The 21,206-nt window shown below is 45.5% G+C and overlaps 2 protein-coding genes across 4 annotated transcripts in view; both read left to right on the forward strand.

Moving 5' to 3' along the window:
• Positions 1 to 9,470, forward strand: part of CDC25C (cell division cycle 25C) — a 41,822-nt gene extending 32,352 nt beyond the window's left edge. For 2 of the 3 annotated variants that reach the window (XM_036239695.1, XM_036239693.1), the window contains one exon: positions 9,368 to 9,470. The gene's annotated coding sequence lies outside the window, so the exon portion shown is untranslated. The remainder of the gene's footprint in view (positions 1 to 9,367) is intronic. The other variant, XM_036239694.1, reaches the window with a different exon arrangement.
• GFRA3 (GDNF family receptor alpha 3) lies at positions 1,310 to 20,783 on the forward strand. The gene is made up of 8 exons (XM_036239703.1): positions 1,310 to 1,421; positions 9,368 to 9,625; positions 14,938 to 15,039; positions 16,929 to 17,241; positions 19,275 to 19,378; positions 19,540 to 19,674; positions 20,060 to 20,148; positions 20,359 to 20,783. The coding sequence occupies exons 1-8, from the start codon at positions 1,343 to 1,345 to the stop codon at positions 20,446 to 20,448; spliced, it is 1,170 nt and encodes a 389-aa protein (XP_036095596.1). The 5' UTR covers positions 1,310 to 1,342; the 3' UTR covers positions 20,449 to 20,783.
• The last annotated feature ends 423 nt before the right edge of the window (positions 20,784 to 21,206 follow it).

Consider the following 21,206-nt stretch of genomic DNA (forward strand, 5'->3'; position numbering starts at 1 on the left):
AGGCCCACATGTCTCTCTCCTAGCTTTGTACACCCCTGGCTGGAATGACTCTCTTTCTGGGCTGATTACATTGGCAAATGCCCCCCAGAGGCTACAGCAAGATGGCCATATTCAGAACCAGCAGCTAATAAATCTCAGAGGTTTATATTGCACTTCTCAATACCCTCCCTCCTGGCCCTTTGCCAGGTGGGCTGTGGAAGTAAGGAGAGGGCTTGGTTGGAGGGTGAGAGGATGAAACCCTCTACTTCCTTTCATCACCCCCTTTTTCTCTCTTTCTAAGCACTGCTTAGTTCTCAGTCTTCAGGTCCTTCTGCCTCTATGTTTACCCTGGGAGCAGGTGGGAATCCGCAGTAGGCCAGTAAGTACCCTTGCCCTTATGGTTAGAAATCCTGGGCTCTGGGCACAGCTGTGTTTTTACCTAGTTGTTTAATCTTGGGAGAATAGCTTGCTCTCTGAAACTTCATCTGAAAATGATGAGCCCCCTAAAACGTCTCTCCAGCCACCTTCCTCAGTGATCCTGTCTTTCTTCCAGGGAAATATCTGCTATTTAGTGTGAAGGGGGTTTAATCCTTCCATCCTCCCTCATGATACTGAAGGGCCTGAAGGAGTCTAGTCTGGCACAGGTCCTGGGATCTGGCACCAGATCTGCTCCCAGCTGTATTGGACCCGTCTTTGCAGAGACTTGGGGTTAAAGACAGTGATGGAATATTGAATATTACCCTTAAAGATACTTTTGAGGGAAAAATGAAACCATAGATGTGCAAATTCTTTGAGGGCGGGGAATATATTTATATATATAAATCCAAGTGCCCTAGTGCTGGTTTGTTCAAATTTTGTTACAAGATTTCATTTGTGTTGGTTGTTCCTTGGTGGTTAGTGGGGTGGGGAGTGAGAAAGAGTGCTTTTTTTGATGGTGAGTCTCAAGCGGTAGCTCCCCCAATATCTAGGGCAAGAGAAGACGGGTGGGCGGGCTCAGATAGAGCACGGGTCTTCCTTGCCCCTCCGGCTCCCAGAGCACTTGCCCTCCTTCGCCTCTACCCTGGCGCTTTCTCTGTCCGGTATAACAAGCAGCGAGTAGGTCCGCTTCCCAGTTGGAGGGCGGCGCCCGGAACCCTGGTGGTGGGGGAGTTGGCGCCTTGCACGCTCGGGGAGGGGCGGAGGTAGCGGTGGGAGGCGCCGGCCAGGGGCCCCCAGCTCCCAGAGCTCCAGTACGAGGAGTGAGGGGAGTGCGGCGCTGACCCGGGCCCCCAGCTCCCAGGGCTCCCCTGCGAGGAGTGAGGGGAGTGCAGCGCCCGCGCTGGCAGAGCGCTCCAGGGGCGAACACCGCCTTGCGCACCTCACCATGGCGCGCCCAGTGAACCCGCTACCGGTGCTTTCCATCCTCCTGCTGCTGCTACCGCCGCTGTTGTTGCCCGGAGCCGGTGAGTGCCCGCTGTGCCTGCACTACCCGCTCCAGCCAGGGTGTTAGGAGGAGGGGAGAGGGGAGTGTGTAGGCGGAGCCCTGTCAGCACTGCCCAGAAACGACTCAAGACACCTCAGGGCCACCTGGTCCCGGGTATTGGTTCCTCTGAGCCTGGGGAACTAGAGGAGGGAGCCCAGGGTGTCATGAAGGGCTGGGTTCCATGCCTAATAAAGTGTCTGAACTGTTGTAGATTGAGTTGCATGCAATGGCCAGGACGCCTAAGCATCTCCTAGCTCCCGGTTCTCCCCTTCCTCTTTTGTGGTGCATCTGCACAATAGCAGAACAACCCGCAGCCAGGCAACTTTCTAGCAGGTGGGGAGAACTCCATTTGCTCCACGTGGGTTTCATCTCTTCTACCCCCGTAAGGACTGGGAAGTAGACACTAGGTACAGATGAAGAGTTTTTGTTAGAAGTGACTTGTTAAAAATTAGGGTTGTTGCCCTGGCCGGTTTGGCTCAGCGGTTAGAGTGCCGGCCTGTGATCCAGAGAGATCCGGGTTCGGTTCTCGCTAAGGGCACATACCTTGGTTGCAGTTTGTCCCCTGCCCTGGTTGGGTTGTGTTGGTGGCACCCACTCGATGTGTCCCTTTCACGTAGATGGTTTTTTTTTTCTCTCTCTCTCTCTCCCCCTCCCACTCTATCAGAACAAAAAATGGAAAAATGTCCTCGGGTGAGAAATAAATAAATAAATAAATAAATAAATAAATAAATAAATAAATGAATGAATGAATGAATGTTGTACATTATAAATAAATAAAGGTTGTAAATTGCTGCCAGTACACGCTAACATCATTATTTGGTTTTATTGCTGAGAATATTTGCTCACCACCAACCTACCTCCTTTAAGGATATACTTTTTGTTACTATTTTACTTATAGGAGGAGACTCGCTATTGAGCAAGATGGCCTTTCCCTGCAAGCTGTCAGCACAATGCCTTGCCCTATTCTAGATACACAATAGGTGTTTTGTGGAATATGTAGTTCAAGGCCTGATTTTAAAACTATGTCCATGGTCTTTGGGAGCGGGATGGGTGCTTGGAATCTCATTGTGGGGTTCCTGCCCAGAACCTAAGTGGAGGGAATACTGAGCCAGGGACCACTGGTGACAAGGTACTAGAGAAATGCAATCTTGGCTGCAAGACAGATATGGAAGGAAGGAGGAAAAGGACTCCATCAGTAAACCAGGGCAGCAAGACATCACCAATCTGATTTGACTGCCCAGGAAATTTCACTAACCCTAGTAGTATGGCTGCATGTCACCTTGCCCCACCTTCTGTTGAGTTGCAATGCTCTTAAATTCACTGTTGCTCAGACTGGTGAACTATCAGCTAAGGAATTGGAGAGCTTTTGAAAATTGTTACAACTCAATATTTAGTCCAGTTAAAGCAATGAGACTTGGACCTGCTACATTTCTTTCCGCAAACACTTATTGGGTACTACCAGAAGTAACATCTTATTATTTTTTTTAATCCTCACCTGAGGACATTCTTTGCATTTATCTTCAGATAGAGCAGGAAGGAGAGAGGGAGGAAGAGAGAGAGAGAAACATCAATGTGAGAGAGACACATCAACTGGTTGCCACCCACACGGGCGACCCCTACAGGGGCCGGGTACAAACTGCAACCGAGGCACATGCCCTTATCGGAACTGAACTCTGGTCTCTCTGGTCCGTGGGCCGATGCTCTAACCGCTGAGCCAAACCCGCCAGCGTGGGACATGAATTTAAATAGTTTGAGAAATAGTAAATGTTTAAGATGTTACTTCAGTTACCGCTAAGGGCATGTGCCTCGGTTGCAGTTTGTCCCCGGCCCCTGTAGGGGTCGCGTGGGTGGCAACCAGTTGATGTGTCTCTCACATTGATGTTTCTCTCTCTCTCTCTTCCTCCCTCCCATTCTATCTGAACAAAATATGGAAAAAATGTCCTCGGGTGAGGATTAAAAAAAATAAAAAATAATCATAAATTCATGTCTCATTTTTGGTAAAAACAAAAATCTCGTGCCTTTTAAAAATATTTTTGAAACTTAAAAGCTGTTTTTTAATTTTCCACATATAAAATATCAAATATGCTTTTTCTGAACCACACATTCCTTTGAAAATTCTGATATACTCCTAAAAGGGGCCTAACTTCTCTCTTTTTCATCCCCCATCATTGAGAAACTCTGGTTTAATCCAATCCCTTCATCTTACATTTGTGAAACTAAGGTTCAGAAAGTGAATTAAATAGTCCTGTATAGGGCTGGGACTCAGGTGAAGTGAGTGAAGACTGGTGCCAAGATAAAGAATATTTCGGGGGGGTACGAGTTGGGGGGAGCGGGTCAATGGGGGAAAAAGGGAGGGCATCTGTAATGCTTTCAACCAAAAATTTAAAAAGTGACTTTTTTTTTAATGTTTGATGACATTGAGTGGGCGTTTTATTTTATTATTATTATATTTTTTTATCCTCACCCGAGGACATTTTTCCATTTTTTGTTCAGATAGAGTGGGAGGGAAAGAGAGGAAGAGAGAGAGAGAGAAACATCGCCGTGAAAGGGACACATTGAGTGGCTGCCTCCTGCACAACCCAACCAGGGCTGGGGACAAACCGAAACCAAGGTACGTGCCCTTAGCGGGAACCAAACCTGGGTCTCTCTGGATCGCAGGCTGATGCTCTAGCCGCTGAGCGAAACCAGCCATGGCAAAAAAGTGAATATTTCAATGCAATGTTTTTAAAAATAAAAATTAATGCCAAAAAAATCTATGATGAACAAAATTGTAAGTACAGTCAGCCCTCGTTTATCACGGTTAATCAATTCCAGACTCTACCACGATGATTGAATTTCCGCAAAGTAGGATTCTTTATTTATACACAGTTGTCCCTCGCCACTTCGCGCTTTGACTTAAGTGAAAAATACCATGATACAGTGAAGCCGCGGAAGTCAAAGTGTGAAGTGGCGAGGGATGACTGCAGAGTGAAGAAGGGACTCAGCGAAGTTACAGAGGTGGCTCACAGACTATCTGTTATCTGGTTATTTATTTATTTATTTTTTAATCCTCACCCGAGGACATTTTTCGATATTTTGTTCAGATAAGTGGGAGGGAGAGAGAGAGAGAGAAACTTCGATGTGAAAGGGACACATCGAGTGGCTGCCACCTGCACGACCCAACCAGGGCTGGGGACAAACTGCAACTGAGGTGCGTGACCTTAGCGGGAACCGAACCCAGGTCTCTCTGGACCACAGGCTGACGCTCTAACTGCTGAGCCAAACCGGCCAGGGCTATCTGGTTATTTCTTAAATAGTAGGCGCTCACAAAGAATAGGCACTGGTGACAGAGTAGTGATAGGATAAACATGGAAGTCTAGAGGGGGAGATAATGAGAAAAAATCAAGCGGTGATAAGTGCTATGCAGAGAATTGAAGCAATGTGTTAGAGTAACTAGGGGGTTATTTTACATTGGTTGGTTGGGGATGGCCTGAGATGACATTTAAATTGCAAACTGAATTACCAGAAGGGAATAGCCATGTGAAAATAAGGGGCAAGAGCATGCCAAGCAGAAAGAAAGGCTAGGGCAGAAACTCTAAGGTGGACACAAGGTTGTCTTGTTCAATGGCAACCAGAAAAAAAAGGTCAGTGTAGATCAAGAGAAGTGGGAGAGGAAGAGAGGACTAAGAGGTGAAGTTAAAGAAGTGGGGCGACACCGGGTTTCACAAGGCTTTGTAAAGCAGGGTACATAAACTAGATCTTAACCTAAGTGCAATGGAAGCTGTTGGAGGGATTTTAGCAGAGAAATGAGATGATCCTACGTAATTCCAGTCAGCATTAGAATTATGTTACATTCACACGTGGAATGCTATATAGTAATGAAAATAAGCTATTTATAAGTATAATTAACAGTGTGGGTGAATGTCATAAACATAATATTGAGTTTAAAAAGCCAAGACACCAGGCCGGCTGGGGCCGGCTAGTGTGGCTCAGTGGTTGAGCGATGACCCGTGAACCAAAAGGTCGCTGGTTTGTTTCTCCGTCAGGACACATGCCCAGGTTGTGGGCCCAATCCCCAATGGGGGGCATGCAGGAGGTGGCCAGTTGATGTTCTCTCTCATCTATGTTTCTATTTCCCTCTTCCTCTCTCTCTAAAATCAATAAAGGAAAAGAAAAAAAAAAGCCAAGACATCAAAAGCACATGTTGTATGATTGAAAAACAGGCAAAATTATTCTCTAATGTTAGAAATGAAGATGCTAGCCCTGGCTGAGTGGCTCAGTTAGTTGGAGCGCTGTCCCATGCACCAAAGGGTTGCAGGTTTGATTCCCAGTCAGTGCATATACTCAGGTTTTGGGTTCGATCCCCAGTCAGGGTTTCTACAGTAGGCAACCAAAGGATATTTCTCTCACATTGATGTTTCTCTCTCTTTCTCCCTCTCTCTCTAAAATCAATTTTTTTTTGCAATTTTTATTAATTTATTTTTGTTACAGATGTATCTCCTTTTTTCCCCCTAGACACCCTCCTCCCGATCCCACCCCAGCATTGTTGTCTGTGTCCATTGGTTATGCATACGTGCATATAAGTTCTTTGGTTCATCTCATCCCTCCCACCTGCCCCCCTCCTCTGAGGTTTGGCAGTCTGAACCGTACTCCTTTCTATATCTCTGGGTCTATTTTATTCATCAGCTTATTTTGTTCATTATATTCCACAAATAAGTGAGATCATGTGGTATTTGTCTTTCTCTGATTGGCTTATTTTGCCTAAAATCAATTTTTTTTTTTTTATATTTTGTTTACATAGAGTGGGAGGGAGAGAGAGAGAGAGAGAAACATCGACATGAAAGGGACACATCGAGTGGTCGCCACCCACACGACCCAACCAGGGCCGGGGACAAACTACAACCGAGGCACATGCCCTTAGTGGGAACCGAACCCGGGTCTCTCTGGACCGCAGGCCAACGCTCTAACTGCAAAGCCAAACCAGCCAGGGCCTAAAATTAATTTTTAAGAAAAAACATATCCTCGGGTGAGGATTAAAAGAAAAAAGTTTTTGCCCTGACTGGTTTGGCTCAGCAGTTAGAGTGTCGGCCTGCGGACCATAGAGTCCTGGGTTCGGTTCCCATAAGGGCACGTACCTCGGTTGCAGTTTGTCCCTGGCCCTGGTTGGGTCAGGGTCATGCGGGAGGCAGCCACTCGATGTGTCCCTTTCACATCGATGTTTCTCTCCCTCTCTCCCTCTCTCCCACTCTGAACAAAAAATGGAAAAATGTCCTCGGGTGAGATTTAAAAAAAAAAAAAATTCATTGCCCTGGCCGGTTTGGCTCAGCGGTTAGAGTGTCGGCCTGTGGTCCTGAGAGACCCGGGTTCGGTTCCCGCTAAGGGCGCGTACCTCGGTTGCAGTTTGTCCCCGGCCCTGGTTGGTTGTGCAGGTGGCAGCCACTCGATGTGTTCCTTTCACGTAGATGTTTCTCTCTCTCTCTCTCTCTGTTCCTCTCTCTCCCTCCCACTCTACCTGAATAAAAATGGAAAAATGTCCTCGGGTGAGGATAAAAAAGAAAAAAAAAAAATTCATTGAACTGTACATATTTTTTGAACTGTACATTTTTGATTTATGCACTTTTCTGTATGTTATGCTTCAATTAAAAATGTATTATCAAACATGATATACAAATGTCTACAATGAAAATATGCTCAACATCATTAGTTATTAGGGAAATGCAAATGAAAACCACAATGAGAAACCACTTCATACCCATTAGGATAGTTAGCTATTTAAAAAAAGAAAATAAGAGTCAACAAGTATATGGGGAGATTAGAATCTTTGTATATTACTAGTGTGAATATAAAATGGTACAGCCACTATGGAAAATAATTTGGCAATTTCTCAAAAAGTTAAATACAGAATTACCATATGACCCAGAAGTCCACTCCTAGGTATACACCCAAAAGAACTGAATACAAGTATTCAAGCAAATGCTTGTACAGGAATGTTTTTACAGCAGCACTATTCACAGTGACCAGAGGAAATAACCCAAATGTCCATCAAGTGATGTATGGATAAATAAAATGTATATGCATACAATGAATTATTCATTCACATAAAAGCATGAAGTTCTGATACATGCTACAATGTGGATGAACCTTAAAAACAGTGTGTTAGGTGAAAGAAGTCAGATATAAAAGATTAAATATTTTATAATTCCATTTACATAAAATATCTATGAAATCTGTTGAGATAAAAAGTAGTTTAGTGATTGCAAGAGACTAGGAGGAAGGTAGAATGGTGTGTTTAATGAGTTTGGGTTTCCTTTTGGGGTGATAAAAATGTATTGAAATTGGAAGTGATGGTTTACAACAGTCATGAATGTACTAAATGCCACTTAATTGTACCCTTTAAGATAGTTAATTTTATGTTGCATGAATTTTACTTCAGTAAAAATGTTTATTCCCACCTAAAAAATTTCATTAAAAATGGCGGCTGTGCCCTGGCCAGTTTGGCTCAGCGGTTAGAGCGTCGGCCTGCGGTCCGGAGAGACCCGGGTTCGGTTCCCGCTAAGGGCACGTACTTCGGTTGCAGTTTGTCCCCGGCCCTGGTTGGTCATGCGGGTGGCAGCCACTCGATGTGTCCCTTCACGTCGATGTTTCTCTCTCTCTCTCCCTTCCTCTCTCTCCCTCCCACTCTATCTGTACAAAAAATGGAAAAATATCCTCGGGTGAGGACAAAAAAAAAAAAAAAAATGGCGGCTGTAACAACAAAATAGTAATTGTGTGAGGTGAAGGAACTAATCTTATTATGGTAATCATTTCACAATATATACATCAAATCATCATATTGTACATCTGAAACACACACTGTTATATGTTAATTATATCTGAATAAAGCTGGAAAACTAAAAAGGGTGGGTGAGTGGTTTAGGAGAATGAATTTGGAAGGTGGAATCAGGGAAACCAATAATGAGCCTTGGCAGTAGTTCAGATAAGAGTTAATGGTGACTAGAGCAAAGGAAGTAGTAATTGCTATGGAGAGAAGTGAACAGATTCCAGATAGGTTGTGGAGTTAACAGGACTTGTTGGATTGAGCATAGGATGTGAAGGAAAGAAGAATTAAGAATGACTCCTTGCCCTAGCTGGTTTGGCTCAGCGGTTAGAGCGGTTAGAGCGTTGGCCCACGCACCAATGAGTCGCGGGTTTGATTCTGGTCAAGAATGCGTATCTCGGTTGCAGTTCATCCCGGGCCTTGGTTGGAATCATGCGGGAGGCAACCGATCAGTGTGTCCCTCTCACGTCGATGTTTCTCTCTCTCTCCTTCCTTTCCACTCTATCTGAAGATAAATATAAAAATATCCTCAGATGAGGGTTAAAAAAAAAAAAAAAGAATGACTCCTAGATGTTTTGCTTTGAAAAACTCAGGGTATGATGATGTTGTTACCCTTGATAGGGATCTAAATTCTAGGATGAAGGGTCTTCCTCCAGAGCTGAGATATAACCAAACTTGGTATTCCTGAGTGAGTGATAGAAATGGCAAAAGCTCCACACCCTAACCAATTTCCACTGTAAGCTATTTTAAGTAACTCATAATTATTGCTAACTCTCATTTAGCATGCCCATGCACATTCTCAACTCTCTGGTTACGATGCTAGCCCTACCCATGGCAGAGCTCTGCTCAGGGCCCTCCTCTCTATGCCTGGCAGGGTCATCAGGGTCAGCTTTAAACAAATGTCCCCCTTCCCCTCCCAGGAGGCTGAGCAGCCTCTCTTCAGATCCCTTGTTGGGCCTGATCTGTTCTCCGCGCCAGCTGGGCTTTCTTCTCCCCGCACTTATTCCTAAAGGCCTTTGTGCCACCCAGACACTTTCCTGCCCAAGGCTTCATCTTACCTGAGGACTTGGTACTCCCAGGCAGCTACGCTGACCTTATGTGAGCCCCACTTGATCTCTTTCCCTCCACAGGGGGCCAGCTCCTGAACAATTGTATCCAGGCCAGGAAGAAATGCCAGGCCGATCCCACTTGCATTGCTGCTTACCACCACCTGAACTCCTGCACTTCTAGTATAAAAAACCCCTCACCTACAGTTTTTGCGGACTGCTTGGAGGCAGCACAACACCTCAGGAACAACTCATTGATGAGCTGCACATGCCACCGGCACATGAAGAACCAAACTGCCTGCCTGGACATCTACTGGACCGTTCACCCTGCCCGCAGCCTTGGTGAGGTCCCCATCCTACAGTGGACTAAGCTAGGGTAGATGGCTCTTGGGGGGTGTTTTTCAGTCCTTCAGTGTATGAGCAACAAAGATTCTGAGAGGAATGATAATGAATCACTTCATGTGACATCAGTGAGAAGTGGAAGGAGAAATTGTCATTATCCTTTTGATCCCCCAACATTGACCTCTCCCTACTTCCTGCTTTCTTACCTGACAACATGTAGCTGCCTCTTGGCAGAGATCTGAACCAGGTTAAGGCCCAACCTGGGGAGCTGCTGGAACAGAAGGGTGTGGAGAGGAAGTGGAGGAAAATGGTCTTAACCCATAAACAGGCTCCAAATACAATGTAATCCATAAATTCAGAGACTGGGAAGCAATATGCTGGTCCAACCTTTAACAGAAAGGATACTCCTTAGCCAGGTAGGAGATAGTAAAAGAGAGAGAGCACTGGAAGAGCCAAAGAGAAGAGCTTCCTCTTCCACAGGGAGACACTGAAAATCACATGGCAATAAATAAGAATATGTAATCTTACAGCGAGGGCAAACTGAACTGGAAACAATAATGCAACCTCCATAGTCCACCACTTGGTCAAAATATTCATTTTCCTCCCTTCCACAAGCAAAATACACCTTACACTTCCCAAGGAAGATGCCCAAAGAGTTCTATCCAGATATGACATTATGCTCCAAGTCTAGGATCTTGTGATTATTTCTATATCAGGCCAGATGTGGCTCCTCTTGACTAGAAATTTATGGACTAAAAAGACAAGTCATCTGCCTCCCACACATCTTCAAAATACAATAATGGAACAGGGACAGGAAAACCAGAACAAATACTGTTAGTAAGAAAGGGGAGGGATGGGAGGCATGCTGCAAACATGAATTCATAGCAACTCCAAAGTCCCTCTGCCCGGGGTGGGGAACCTTTTTTCTGCCAAGGGCTATTTGAATATTTATAACACCATTTGCGGGCCATACAAAATTATCAACTTAGCCCTGGCTAGTTTGGCCTAGCGGTTAGAGCTTTGGGCCAAGGACCAAAGGGTTGTGGATTTGATTCCTGATCAATGGCATGTACCTAGATTGCAGGTTCAATCACCAGCCCCTGTCGGGTCATGTGGGAGGCAACCAATTGATGTAATCAGTGTGTTTCTTTCACATTGATGTTTCTCTCCCTTCCTCCATTTCCACTCTATCTAAAATGTGTGTGTGTGTGTGTGTGTGTGTGTATAAATTTAAAAATTAGCCTGCTATATTTGTTCAGGATAATTTATTTGGTGGGGCATGTTATGTTAGCTGGTATTGATTTCGCAGGCCTTATACAACTTGTGGACCAGATGTTCCCTACCCCTGTGACAAATGTCACAAAGCCATCTTCCTTGGGAGCAGGGGTTGTTCTTGCTCCATGGGAGAGTTGCTCTTTCATTGTTTTCTGGCTCCCTGGGAGGTCCTTCATTTTCCATTACAGTAAGTCCTTATTTAATGTCATCGACACATCACCAAACTTCTAAATAAAGACCCAAAACTCTTCTGATATTAAACATTGAAATAAAGGTGAGCTATACATCTATTTAAGAAAGAAAGATAAAAACAAGTAAGATAATTTATTACAGTTCAGGGTTGTGGGTGACCAGAGCCTATCCTGGCAGCTCAGGGTGCAAGGCTGGAACCCACCCTGGATAGGACACTCTTCTATCACAGGGCCACACACCCTCAACCACATTCACTCAGACCAGACAATATACACATGCTAGTTCACCTAACATACACATGTTTGGAATGGGGGAGGAAACCCGAGTACCCAGAGAAAACTTATGCAGACATGGGAAGATATGCAAACTCCACAGACAGTTGCTCTGCTGAGAATCAATGATTTTTCTCATCAACATAACAAAACAAGGTAGAACTAAATGATGTTATTCAAGGATCTGCTGTGTCTTCTTTGGCCACATCTAAAAAGGGTGTGGAAACTCTGACCTCCTTGGGGGTTGGGCAGCAATCTAGGCCTGCTTTCTATCTGAGGAATATTGGGGCATTTTGAGTCTCAAATAGTCAGTCTCTTTTAATCCAAACTGGTGGCTCTTAGCAGTTCAACTCTCTCAGAACATAATTTCTTTTTATACTTTGCTTTCTGTCACCCCTGTGCCAGTAGTAGCCTTTCCTATAATTCTTTTTAAGACATGCATCTCTTTCTAGACTGAATTAGAAGTACCTTGCCCTTTCCCGGCTTCTGTGGGAGAGCCATTACCTTATTCTTTTCCCCCTGAGTTCATTTGTCCAGCTGGCAGGATTTATTGGATACCATCTTAATCAATGAGCAATCCTTACCAAGGGCATGATGACCACAAACTTGATCTGGTCTTTGCTCCAAAACTGAGTTGTAATAGACTTGATTACTCAAGGCATTTTTCAGTTTTATGTTTTACCATTTGAATATGAGAAGCAGTTGCAACTCAATCCTTAAGTCTTAGAATTTCTGGATTCTCCCTTTTCTATTTCCTCTCTACTTGCCAACTGGTCAGTTCTTCTCTGAGCTTATATTTTCCTCAGAGTACCTTGTCAAATGCAGCCTATAGCAATGAAGACATACTAGTAACCTTCTGCTTCTCAGCTTCTTCCCTTAAAGCACGAGCTCAACCAGTATATCATCTTTCTTCCAAGTTCACTACCCACTGCTCAGTTCCAAAGCCAATACCATATATTTGATTTTTTTGTTGTTGTTTGGGCAGCACTCCACTTCTAGATACCAATTGCATTTTTAGTAAGAATTTGCTAGGTTATGTTGCAGTAACAACCAAGCAACTCCCAGATCCCTGGCTTTCAACAACAAAAATATATTTCTTGCTCGTGTTACACATCTGCTACAGGCTTTCATGAGTTGGCTATGTCTTCTTCATTCAGAGGTCCAGGCTGGTAGAGGGAGGAGAGCTACAGCAGAACCAGGTGATGGTTCTTCTTTTTTTCCTTTATTTTTATTTATTTATTTAAACAAATTTTTTTTTTTTTTTTATCCTCACCCAAGGACATTTTTCCATTTTTTGTTCAGGTAGAGTGGGAGGGAGAGAGAGGAACAGATAGAGAGAGAGAAACATCGATGTGAAAGGAACACACCGAGTGGCCGCCACCCGCACGACCTACCAGGGCCGGGGACAAACTGCAACCGAGGTACGTGCCCTTAGCGGGAAAGGAACCCGGGTCTCTCAGGACCACAGGCTGACGCTCTAACCGCTGAGCCAAACCAGCCAGGGCAACAAATTTTTTTTCTTTATTGATGTTAGAGACAGAGAGGAAGGGAGAGGGAAGGAGAGATAGAAACATCAGTGAGAGGGAACATGGACTGGTAAGCAGACACTCTCTCTCTCTATATATATATATATTTTTTTTTTACCCCCACTGGGCATGGGGACCTACTGGGGACCCAGCCCACAACCTGGGCATGTGCCCTGACCAGGAACTGAACTGGCAACCTCTTGGTGCATGGGTCGACACTCAACCACTGAGCCACACTGGCCAGACTTTTTTTCTTTTATTGATTTTAAGGAGAGAGGAAGGGAGAGGGAGAGAGAGCTAGAAACATCGATGAGAGAGAACATCGATTGGCTGCCTCCTGCATGCCCCTCGCTGGGGACCTGGCCCACAACCTGGGCATGTGCCCTGACCAGGAATCGAACCAGCGACCTCTTAGTGCATGGGTCAGCGCTCAGCCACTGAGCCACACCTGCCAGGCTCAGGCGATGTTTGCTTTTTTTCTTTTAATCCTCATCCAAGGATATTTTTCTATTTATCTTCAGACAGAGTGGAAGGGAGAGAGTGAGAGAGAGAGAGAAACATCGATGTGAGAAGGACACATCGACTGGTTGCCTCCCACACAACCACAGCCAGGGCAGGGGACGAACTGCAACCGAGGTACATGCCCTTGACTGGAATTGAACCCATGACTCATTGGTCCACAGGCCAATGCTCTAACTGCTGAGCCAAACCGGCCGGGGCTCAGGTGATGGTTCTTAAAGCTTCTGATCAGATGTGATTTATGTCATTTCAGCTCACAATGCACAGGTCAAAGCAAGTCACATGGCCAAATCTGGCAGTGGGATGGGGAACTGAAAGTCACATGGCAACAGGTGGGGATGTATAATCTTCCCACAGGGTGGGTAGCAAGTAATTGGAAACAGTAATACAATTTATTACTCTCCTTGTTTCCTGTTTTTCATTCCTCATCCTATTCCCTTCTGTTTTAGAATTTCCTGAGACCTCCTTGGATCTTCTCGTCTCCCCTTTTTTCTTAGTAGCATCAGGCCTTTCCAAATATTCAAACTATCCTCTTCTATTTGCCTGGACATCATCCATATTCCTCGCCTCCTAAAGATTCATTCACAGAGGCTTATTGGGTGACAAACCTACAAGTTCACTTCTCTCACCTCTCTCTCTTCCAGCAAGATTTACTAGCCAATATTTATTTATTAGGTACCTACCATGTATATGAACTATGCAGTGATTTAGTAAGACCCAGTAAATCCCCTTAAGGAGCTCACAGCCCCATAGGGGTGACTGAGAGAGATGTGTTTCCTTCTAGATCATGTTTCTTCCTTCTCTGCTTTTCTCCCTCAGGTTCACTTTGGGACCTGGCCTCACTTCCATCTCCTCAGCATGCAATGCTTCTCCATAGCCAAGTGGTCAGACCTGGAACAGTCTACCACTGCCCCTTCTCCAATAGGAAGAGAAAACAAGACAAGAGTCCTGTTGCCTGCTCATGGACCCGCCGGAAATATGGCTAGGAGCAGAGATTCTGCAATTAGATAGTCTAGGTTTCAAATCCCAGCTCCACTTCTTAGCTAATGTGAGCCTGAGTGAGTGCCTTAACTTCTCTTAACGTGTTTCTTCTTACCTACCCAAAGGCTTCTTAGGAGGATTAAATGAAATAAAAAATATAGAATCTATTTATCTATCTATCTATCTATCTATCTATCTATCTTACCTTCCAAGGTGTGGAAGGTAAGCAGACACAATATATACATATACATATATATATTTTTTATCCCCCCCCCACACTTACACCATAGTGCCTAGCACCCAGCGTGTGCTCAACATGGTACCTTTACTATTCTTATCATTAAACCTAGATTATTCCCCAAGCCTAGCCTATACCTTTATGGCTCTGCTTTTTTCTCACTTCTGCACAGTTTACAGCTAGTTAGGAAGAGAGTGTGTTTTCCTTTTCTCCACAGGGCTTTGAGGTCTAACTCAGCAACCTCAGCCCCTCCTGCTCCTGCCCCCAGCCTGGTCCTAAGTACTCTGGTGCTCCCCACCTTGTCTCTAGGTGACTATGAGCCAGATGTCTCCCCCTATGAAGACACTGCGACCAGAAAACCCTGGAAAATGAATCTCAGCAAACTAAACATGCTCAAACAAGGTGTGGAAGGTAAGCAGACACAATGGTATGGGGACTGGGCCTGAGCCCTGGAGGGGCACAAAAACTGGGGGAAGTGGGGTGGCTTGTGAGGAAAAAGTCCTTACCTGCCAGGTAACTAAAACAGTATTATATAGAGTGGGAGTCTGAGTTGTGGGGCATGGTCTGGTCTCACAAGACTCATCAAAGAGCAATAGTTATTAGGGAGGCATTTGAAAAGAGCCCATTAGGGCTCCTTGGTTCCAAAAAGTGGTTCTCTGCAAAGGGTTTGTGGGAGTGGCAGCAATCCCAGAAAAAAATGTGCTGAAATGGCATATTTACCCTCATTCAAAGCAGCCACGAAAGTAGTTTTTTGCTCTGGTAGTTCAGTTGGTTACAGCATCCTCTCGATACACCAAGTTGTGGGTTTGATCCCGGGTCAGGGCACATATAAGAATCAACCAATGGCTCTGGCTGGTGTTTCTCACTGGTTAGAGTGTCAGATCAAAGGGTCACAGTTGGATTTCTAGTCAGGGGCATGTACCTGGATTGCAGGTTCGATCCCCAAGGCTGTGCAGGAGGCAACCAACTGATGTGTCTCTCTCATATCCATGTTTCTCTCTCAATCTCCCTCCCTCCCTCCTTTCCACTCTATCTAAAAATCAGTGGAAAAATATCAGGTAAGGAATAACAAAAAAATAAAAGAATCAACCAACAAATGCATAAATAAGTGGAACAACAAATCCATCTTTCTCTCACTTCCTCTTTCTCTTAAAAAAAAAACAAACAATTTTTTTGTCCCTGAAGACTAGGAAATTGCTTGTTTTTATCCATTCTAATGGGATGGGTGAGGTGCTGGGCAGGGAAAATGGTTAGAGAGAATGTGACTCCTCCGGGGTGTTTCGGGTGGGGAGCCAGCTGTCTGGCAAAGACTATGATGCATGTTTTTCAGGAAAGTGAAGCTGTTGTGTTAATTGGAAGGGAATGCACACACACACACACTCTTTCTGGGAAGGATGTGAGTTTTGTTATATAGTCCTATATATTAGAAATTTGAGAGAAAAGCATAGAGATTTATACATAAACTCTTAGTTACAAGGAATCCAGGAATTTACCTGTTCCAGTTACTCCATTATCCTGACTGCTGAAATATTCAATTAATAGAAATATCACTATAATTTCCCAAGACTCAAGAGTATGGGAAATTTTTATGCATGCATCAACCAATGAAAGACAGGCAGGTGATATTAATACTGAGCAGAACAGACAAATGTAAAACAAAACAAAAATCCTAAGTACAACCTGGTTGCATTTGCTGGACAGTTCAGAAAGTACTTTAGATTGTTCTGGGGCCTCTAGCTTATTTCCACCATGAGATCTCATTCGATGCATAGGATTGAGGAAAGGATTGGTTAGTTGAGAGCTTCCTGGCTGCTAGATAAATGAGCTTTAGATGTAAATGGCCTTTTTAAAAAAAATCCTCACCTGAGGGAGGGGAGGTGGGAGGGAGAGAGAGACAGAGAGAGACAGAGAGAGAGATGGATTGGTTGACTCCTACCAGGGCTGGGGACCCAACTGCAACCGAGGTATGTGCCCTTGACTGGAACTGAACCCGCGGCTCCTTGGTCCACGGGCGATGCTCCAACTCCGGAGTCAAACCGGCCAGGGTTTTTTTGTTTTGTTTTGTTTTTTAACCTGGTCAAGTTGAGGAGTAGGATAGGGGAGGCTCACGAGTACCAGATATCGGTTTTCTGTGGAGGAAAAGCCTTGAATTACACGTGTTTTACCCAGGGCAGCCCTCCCTTTCTTCCTAACCCTACTAACATGCTAGTTAAATCAGAGGGTTGCGGGGTGGGGGAAGGGGGTCCTGAGGAAGCAGGGTTGCAGGTAGGACTGGTGACTTGGTGCTGCTCTTTCCACAGAGTCGGACCTATGCCTCAAGTTCACCACGCTGTGCGCTCTTAACAGCAAGTGTGACCGGTTGCGCAAGGCCTATGGGGAGGCGTGTTCCAGACCCCACTGCCAGCGCAACACCTGCCTCCGGCAGCTCCGTGCCTTCTTCGAGAAGGCATCGGAGCACCACGCGCAGGGCCTGCTGCTGTGCCCGTGTGCGCCTTCTGACCTGGGCTGCGGGCAGCGCCGGCGCAACACAATCGCCCCCAGCTGCTCGCTGCCCTCTGAGACCCCCAACTGCCTGGAACTGCGGCGCCTCTGCCTCTCAGACAAGCTGTGCAGGTGCAGGGGCTGGGTGGGCTGGGTGCGGGTGGGCAGGGTTGGCAAGAACACAGTGCGTACCACTCTCTCCGCGCTGCCTTTGGGCTGGGCTGACTTAACAGGGTAGCTATCTTGTCCCGCTGGTGGGCTCAGTGGTTGAGCATAGACCAATGCACCAAGCGGTCGCCAGTTCGATTCACGGTCAGGACATATGTCCATTTTGTGGGCCTGATCCTCAGTGGGGAGCATGCAGGAGACGACCAATCAATGTTCTCTCTCTTCGATGTTTCTATCTCTTTCCCCCTTCCTCTCCGTAAAATCAATAAAGAAAAAAAAAAAAAGAAATAAAAAAATTGATATTCTGGGAATATATTTATATTTTATATTGTACGTTTTTTCACTTATGGTACATATCTTCTGAGCATTTTCTGGTGGAGGCAGTATGGAATAGTGGTGAAGACAAGCCCTGAAGTCAGACAGATCTAAATTGAAGTCCTGGGTCTGTGTGACCTTGAGATCATCACTTAACCTAAAATTCCATCACTAATTCCAGGTTTCCACTTAGTCCTCTGTAAAAACTGAGATAATAATACAGATCTCATAGGATTTTGGTAAGAGTTAAAGTACATAATTTATGTACAGTGCTTAACTTGCTGGTACAAAGTAAGTGCTCAACAAATAGTGATGCTTATTTTGTCAATTACTGTTCTTTAACAACTTGATTTTTTTTTTTTTTACCCTCACCCGAGGACATTTTTGTATTTATCTTCAGATAGAGTGGGAGAGAAAAAGGGAGGAGGAGAGAGAGCAAAACATTGATGTGAGAGAGACACATCAACTGGTTGCCACCCACATGGCCCCGATTGGGGCCGGGGACAAATTGCAACTGAGGTGTGTGCCCTTAGCAGGAACCGAACCCAGGTCTCTCTGGTTCGCAGGCCAACATGACACTCCAACCGCTGAGCCAAACTGGCCAGGGCCACAACTTGATTTTTAAGAGCTTACATCGTACTCCATTTTATGGATGCCCATGCTTTATATAATGATTCTTTTTTTTTTTTTTTTAATTTTTCCCCCTTTATTGATTTTAGAGAGAGAGGAAGGGAAAGGGAATGAGAGATAGAAACATCAATGAGAGAAAACATCAGTTGGCCACCTCCTGCATGCCCCTTATTGAGGACTTGGCCCACAACCTGGGCATGTGCCCTGACCAGGAATTGAACCAGCGACCTCTTGGTGCATGGATCAACACTCAACCACTGAGCCACACTGTCCGTGCTATATAATCATTCTTTAAAAAAATTTTTTTAGCCTTGGCTGGTTTGGCTCAGTGGTTAGAGCGTCGGCCCAGGGACCAGAGAGTCCCGTGTTCGGTTCCCGCTAAGGGCACATACCTCAGTTGCAGTTTGTCCCTGGCCCCTGTTGGAGTCATGTGGGTGGCGACCACTCGATGTGTCTTTCACATCTATGTTTCTCTCTCTCTCTTCCCCCCTTTCTCCCTCCCGCTCTGTCTGAAGATAAATGCAAAAAAGTGTCCTCAGGTAAGAATAAAAAATAAAATAAAATAAAAAATAAAATAAAATAAAATAAAATTTTTAATTGATTTTTAGAGAGAGAGAAACATTGATGTGAGAGCGAAACATTGATTGGTTGCCTCCTGAGTGTGCCCCCACTGGGGATGGAACCCACAACCTATGTATGTGCCCTGACTAAGGATGGAACCTGCAACCTTTTATATGGGATAATGCTCCAACCAACTGAGCCACACTGGCCAGGGCTATTTAATCATTTTTCCTTTTAAAAAAATGTTTTTATTTATTTTTAGACAGGAAGAGAGAGGGAGAGAGAGAAACATCAATCATTGATGGATCGGCTGCCTCCTAAACACCTCCTACTGGGGACTGAGTCTTCAACCTGGGCATGTGCCCTGACTGGGAATTGAACCAACAACCTCTTGGTGCATGGAACAATGCTCAACCAACTGAGCCACAGCAACCAGGATAATCATTCTTTATTGTTAGATATTTAGGTTGTTTTCTTTTTTCTTCTTCCAGATCACGCCTGGCTGATTTTCAGACCCACTGCCATCCCATGGACATCCTAGGGACCTGTGCTACAAAGCAGTCCAGATGTCTGCAAGCGTACATGGGAATGATTGGTAAGGCTATGGGATATGTGTTGGGAGCCCACAGATTGGCCTCGGCATGAGAATGCTCTGGCTGCTGAACCCAGATGGAGTGCTCCTAAGACAGGTGGGAGAGGATGGGTGCTGAAGTTGAGGTTGGCCTAAGCCCTGACAATCCCCTCTTCACCCCACAGGGACTGCTATGACCCCCAACTTTGTCAGCAATATCAATGCCAGTGTTGCCTTAAGCTGTACCTGCCGAGGCAGTGGCAACCTGCAGGAGGATTGTGAACGGCTGGAAGAGTCTTTTTCCCACAACCCCTGCCTCAGTGAGTGTGTTCCATCTGCTCCCTCCCCAGTGGCCAGGTCAGCTGGACCCAGGGAGAGAAAAAGGGTCAGCTTCATCTATCTCCTGCAGACAGAGCAGCCCCCTCCTCATAACAGGCTTAGATCCCTCAGCCTGGGCCTTTCTTCCTTCTCCTGCTCCCTGAGTGACCCACAAGCTGCCCATTCAACCTGTCTGGGCCCAGGGGACACTGTAACTGTTCAGCTTAAGGAATAAGCAAGCAGAATGAGACAATATCCCATTCCCACCTGCCACCTATCTACCCTCCTATATTCCAGGGTCCCTGAGACATTACCCTTTCCTTCCTTTGGAGCCTGCGAAATATCCAGCATCTGTCCACTTCTAGATTACTTCTCTTTTCTCCTCAGTGGAGGCCATTGCAGTTAAGATGCGCTTGCACAGCCAGCTCTTCTCCCAGCACCTGGCAGACTCTACTTTACCCCTGAAGGAACACCAAGTAAGGCCTCTTCTGTTACATTCCTCATACCTTTACTGAACCATCTGGGGGAATCCCAGACAAGGCAGACAGAGGGATAGAGGGGGTGACCTCCTTGTTGTCACGGATACTCTAGACCGCTAATGGACATCTTAGGGGATGGGGACAGTCCTTGACTGAGGCTGAGGTGGTGAAGGGGATAGAACTGACTCCATTGCATTTCTTCCACAGAACAAAGACCTTGCTCTGAGGACACAGCCCTGGATGCCCTCTTTTTTCTTCTGCACACTTACCTTGATTCTGCTCCTAAGTTTCTGGTAGCTGGAATTCCCTGGGGGTTCTCTTCTCTACTACACCCAGCCTGACCTGCCACCTGCAAGAAGTGAGGAACGGACAGCATCACGAAGGAGATGCAGTACACTATATGACAGCCCTGATAGCCCCACCACTGCACATTCACACAGTAGAAGCTGACCAGCTGAATTCTCATTCCCTCCATTTCTGACTCAGGCTCCCCTCCTTAGGAATTGGTCACCATGGTTCAGCCATATCTTCTGGTGGTGACTGGCTCTACTAAGCTCTCTTGTGACCCTTTCCTACCAGGATCATCAGGTTCTAACAAATCAGTTATTCTTCACTGTGTTCTCCGGGTGGTCAGGGATGGGTGTTCTGGGGCAGTTTACAAACACATTCCCCATTGTTAGGAAGGCCAGAGCAAGAATCCTGCCCCATTGTGTCCTCTGAATAGAGGATGGCAACCTGCTGCGTGCCCTGCCCTGGGATCCTACAGAGCATTTGAGCATTAGGAGCCAGAGCATTTAGGCCTTGATTTCTTCCTGCTACTGTCCCAACATTCCCCGAGCCTTTTAGATCATGATTAAACATTTGACTTACAACTTTGCTCTTTTTCCATTTTCTTACGTTGTGAATTTATACAGAACTAGAGATTTTACAGACAAGAAGAGCACAGACCAGGTGATTAGGAGACACATCAACTCTGCTACCAACTGCTGTGTGACTTGGGCAAGTCTCTCAGCCTCTCTGTGTACTTGACATGGAGTTGGAAGAAAACAATAGCT

Source organism: Molossus molossus, unplaced genomic scaffold, assembly GCF_014108415.1.
Source record: "Molossus molossus isolate mMolMol1 unplaced genomic scaffold, mMolMol1.p scaffold_m16_p_4, whole genome shotgun sequence".
NCBI lineage: Eukaryota > Metazoa > Chordata > Mammalia > Chiroptera > Molossidae > Molossus > Molossus molossus.

What these genes read in the sequence shown, in the direction of transcription:
- GFRA3 (XM_036239703.1), top strand. Translation starts at nt 1,343, where the DNA reads ATGGCGCGCCCAGTGAACCCGCTACCGGTGCTTTCCATCCTCCTGCTG. An exon ending in AGCGTACATGGGAATGATTG is followed by an intron (nt 19,379 to 19,539) that starts GTAAGGCTATGG and finishes TTCACCCCACAG; the next exon opens with GGACTGCTATGACCCCCAAC. An exon ending in TACCCCTGAAGGAACACCAA is followed by an intron (nt 20,149 to 20,358) that starts GTAAGGCCTCTT and finishes TTTCTTCCACAG; the next exon opens with AACAAAGACCTTGCTCTGAG.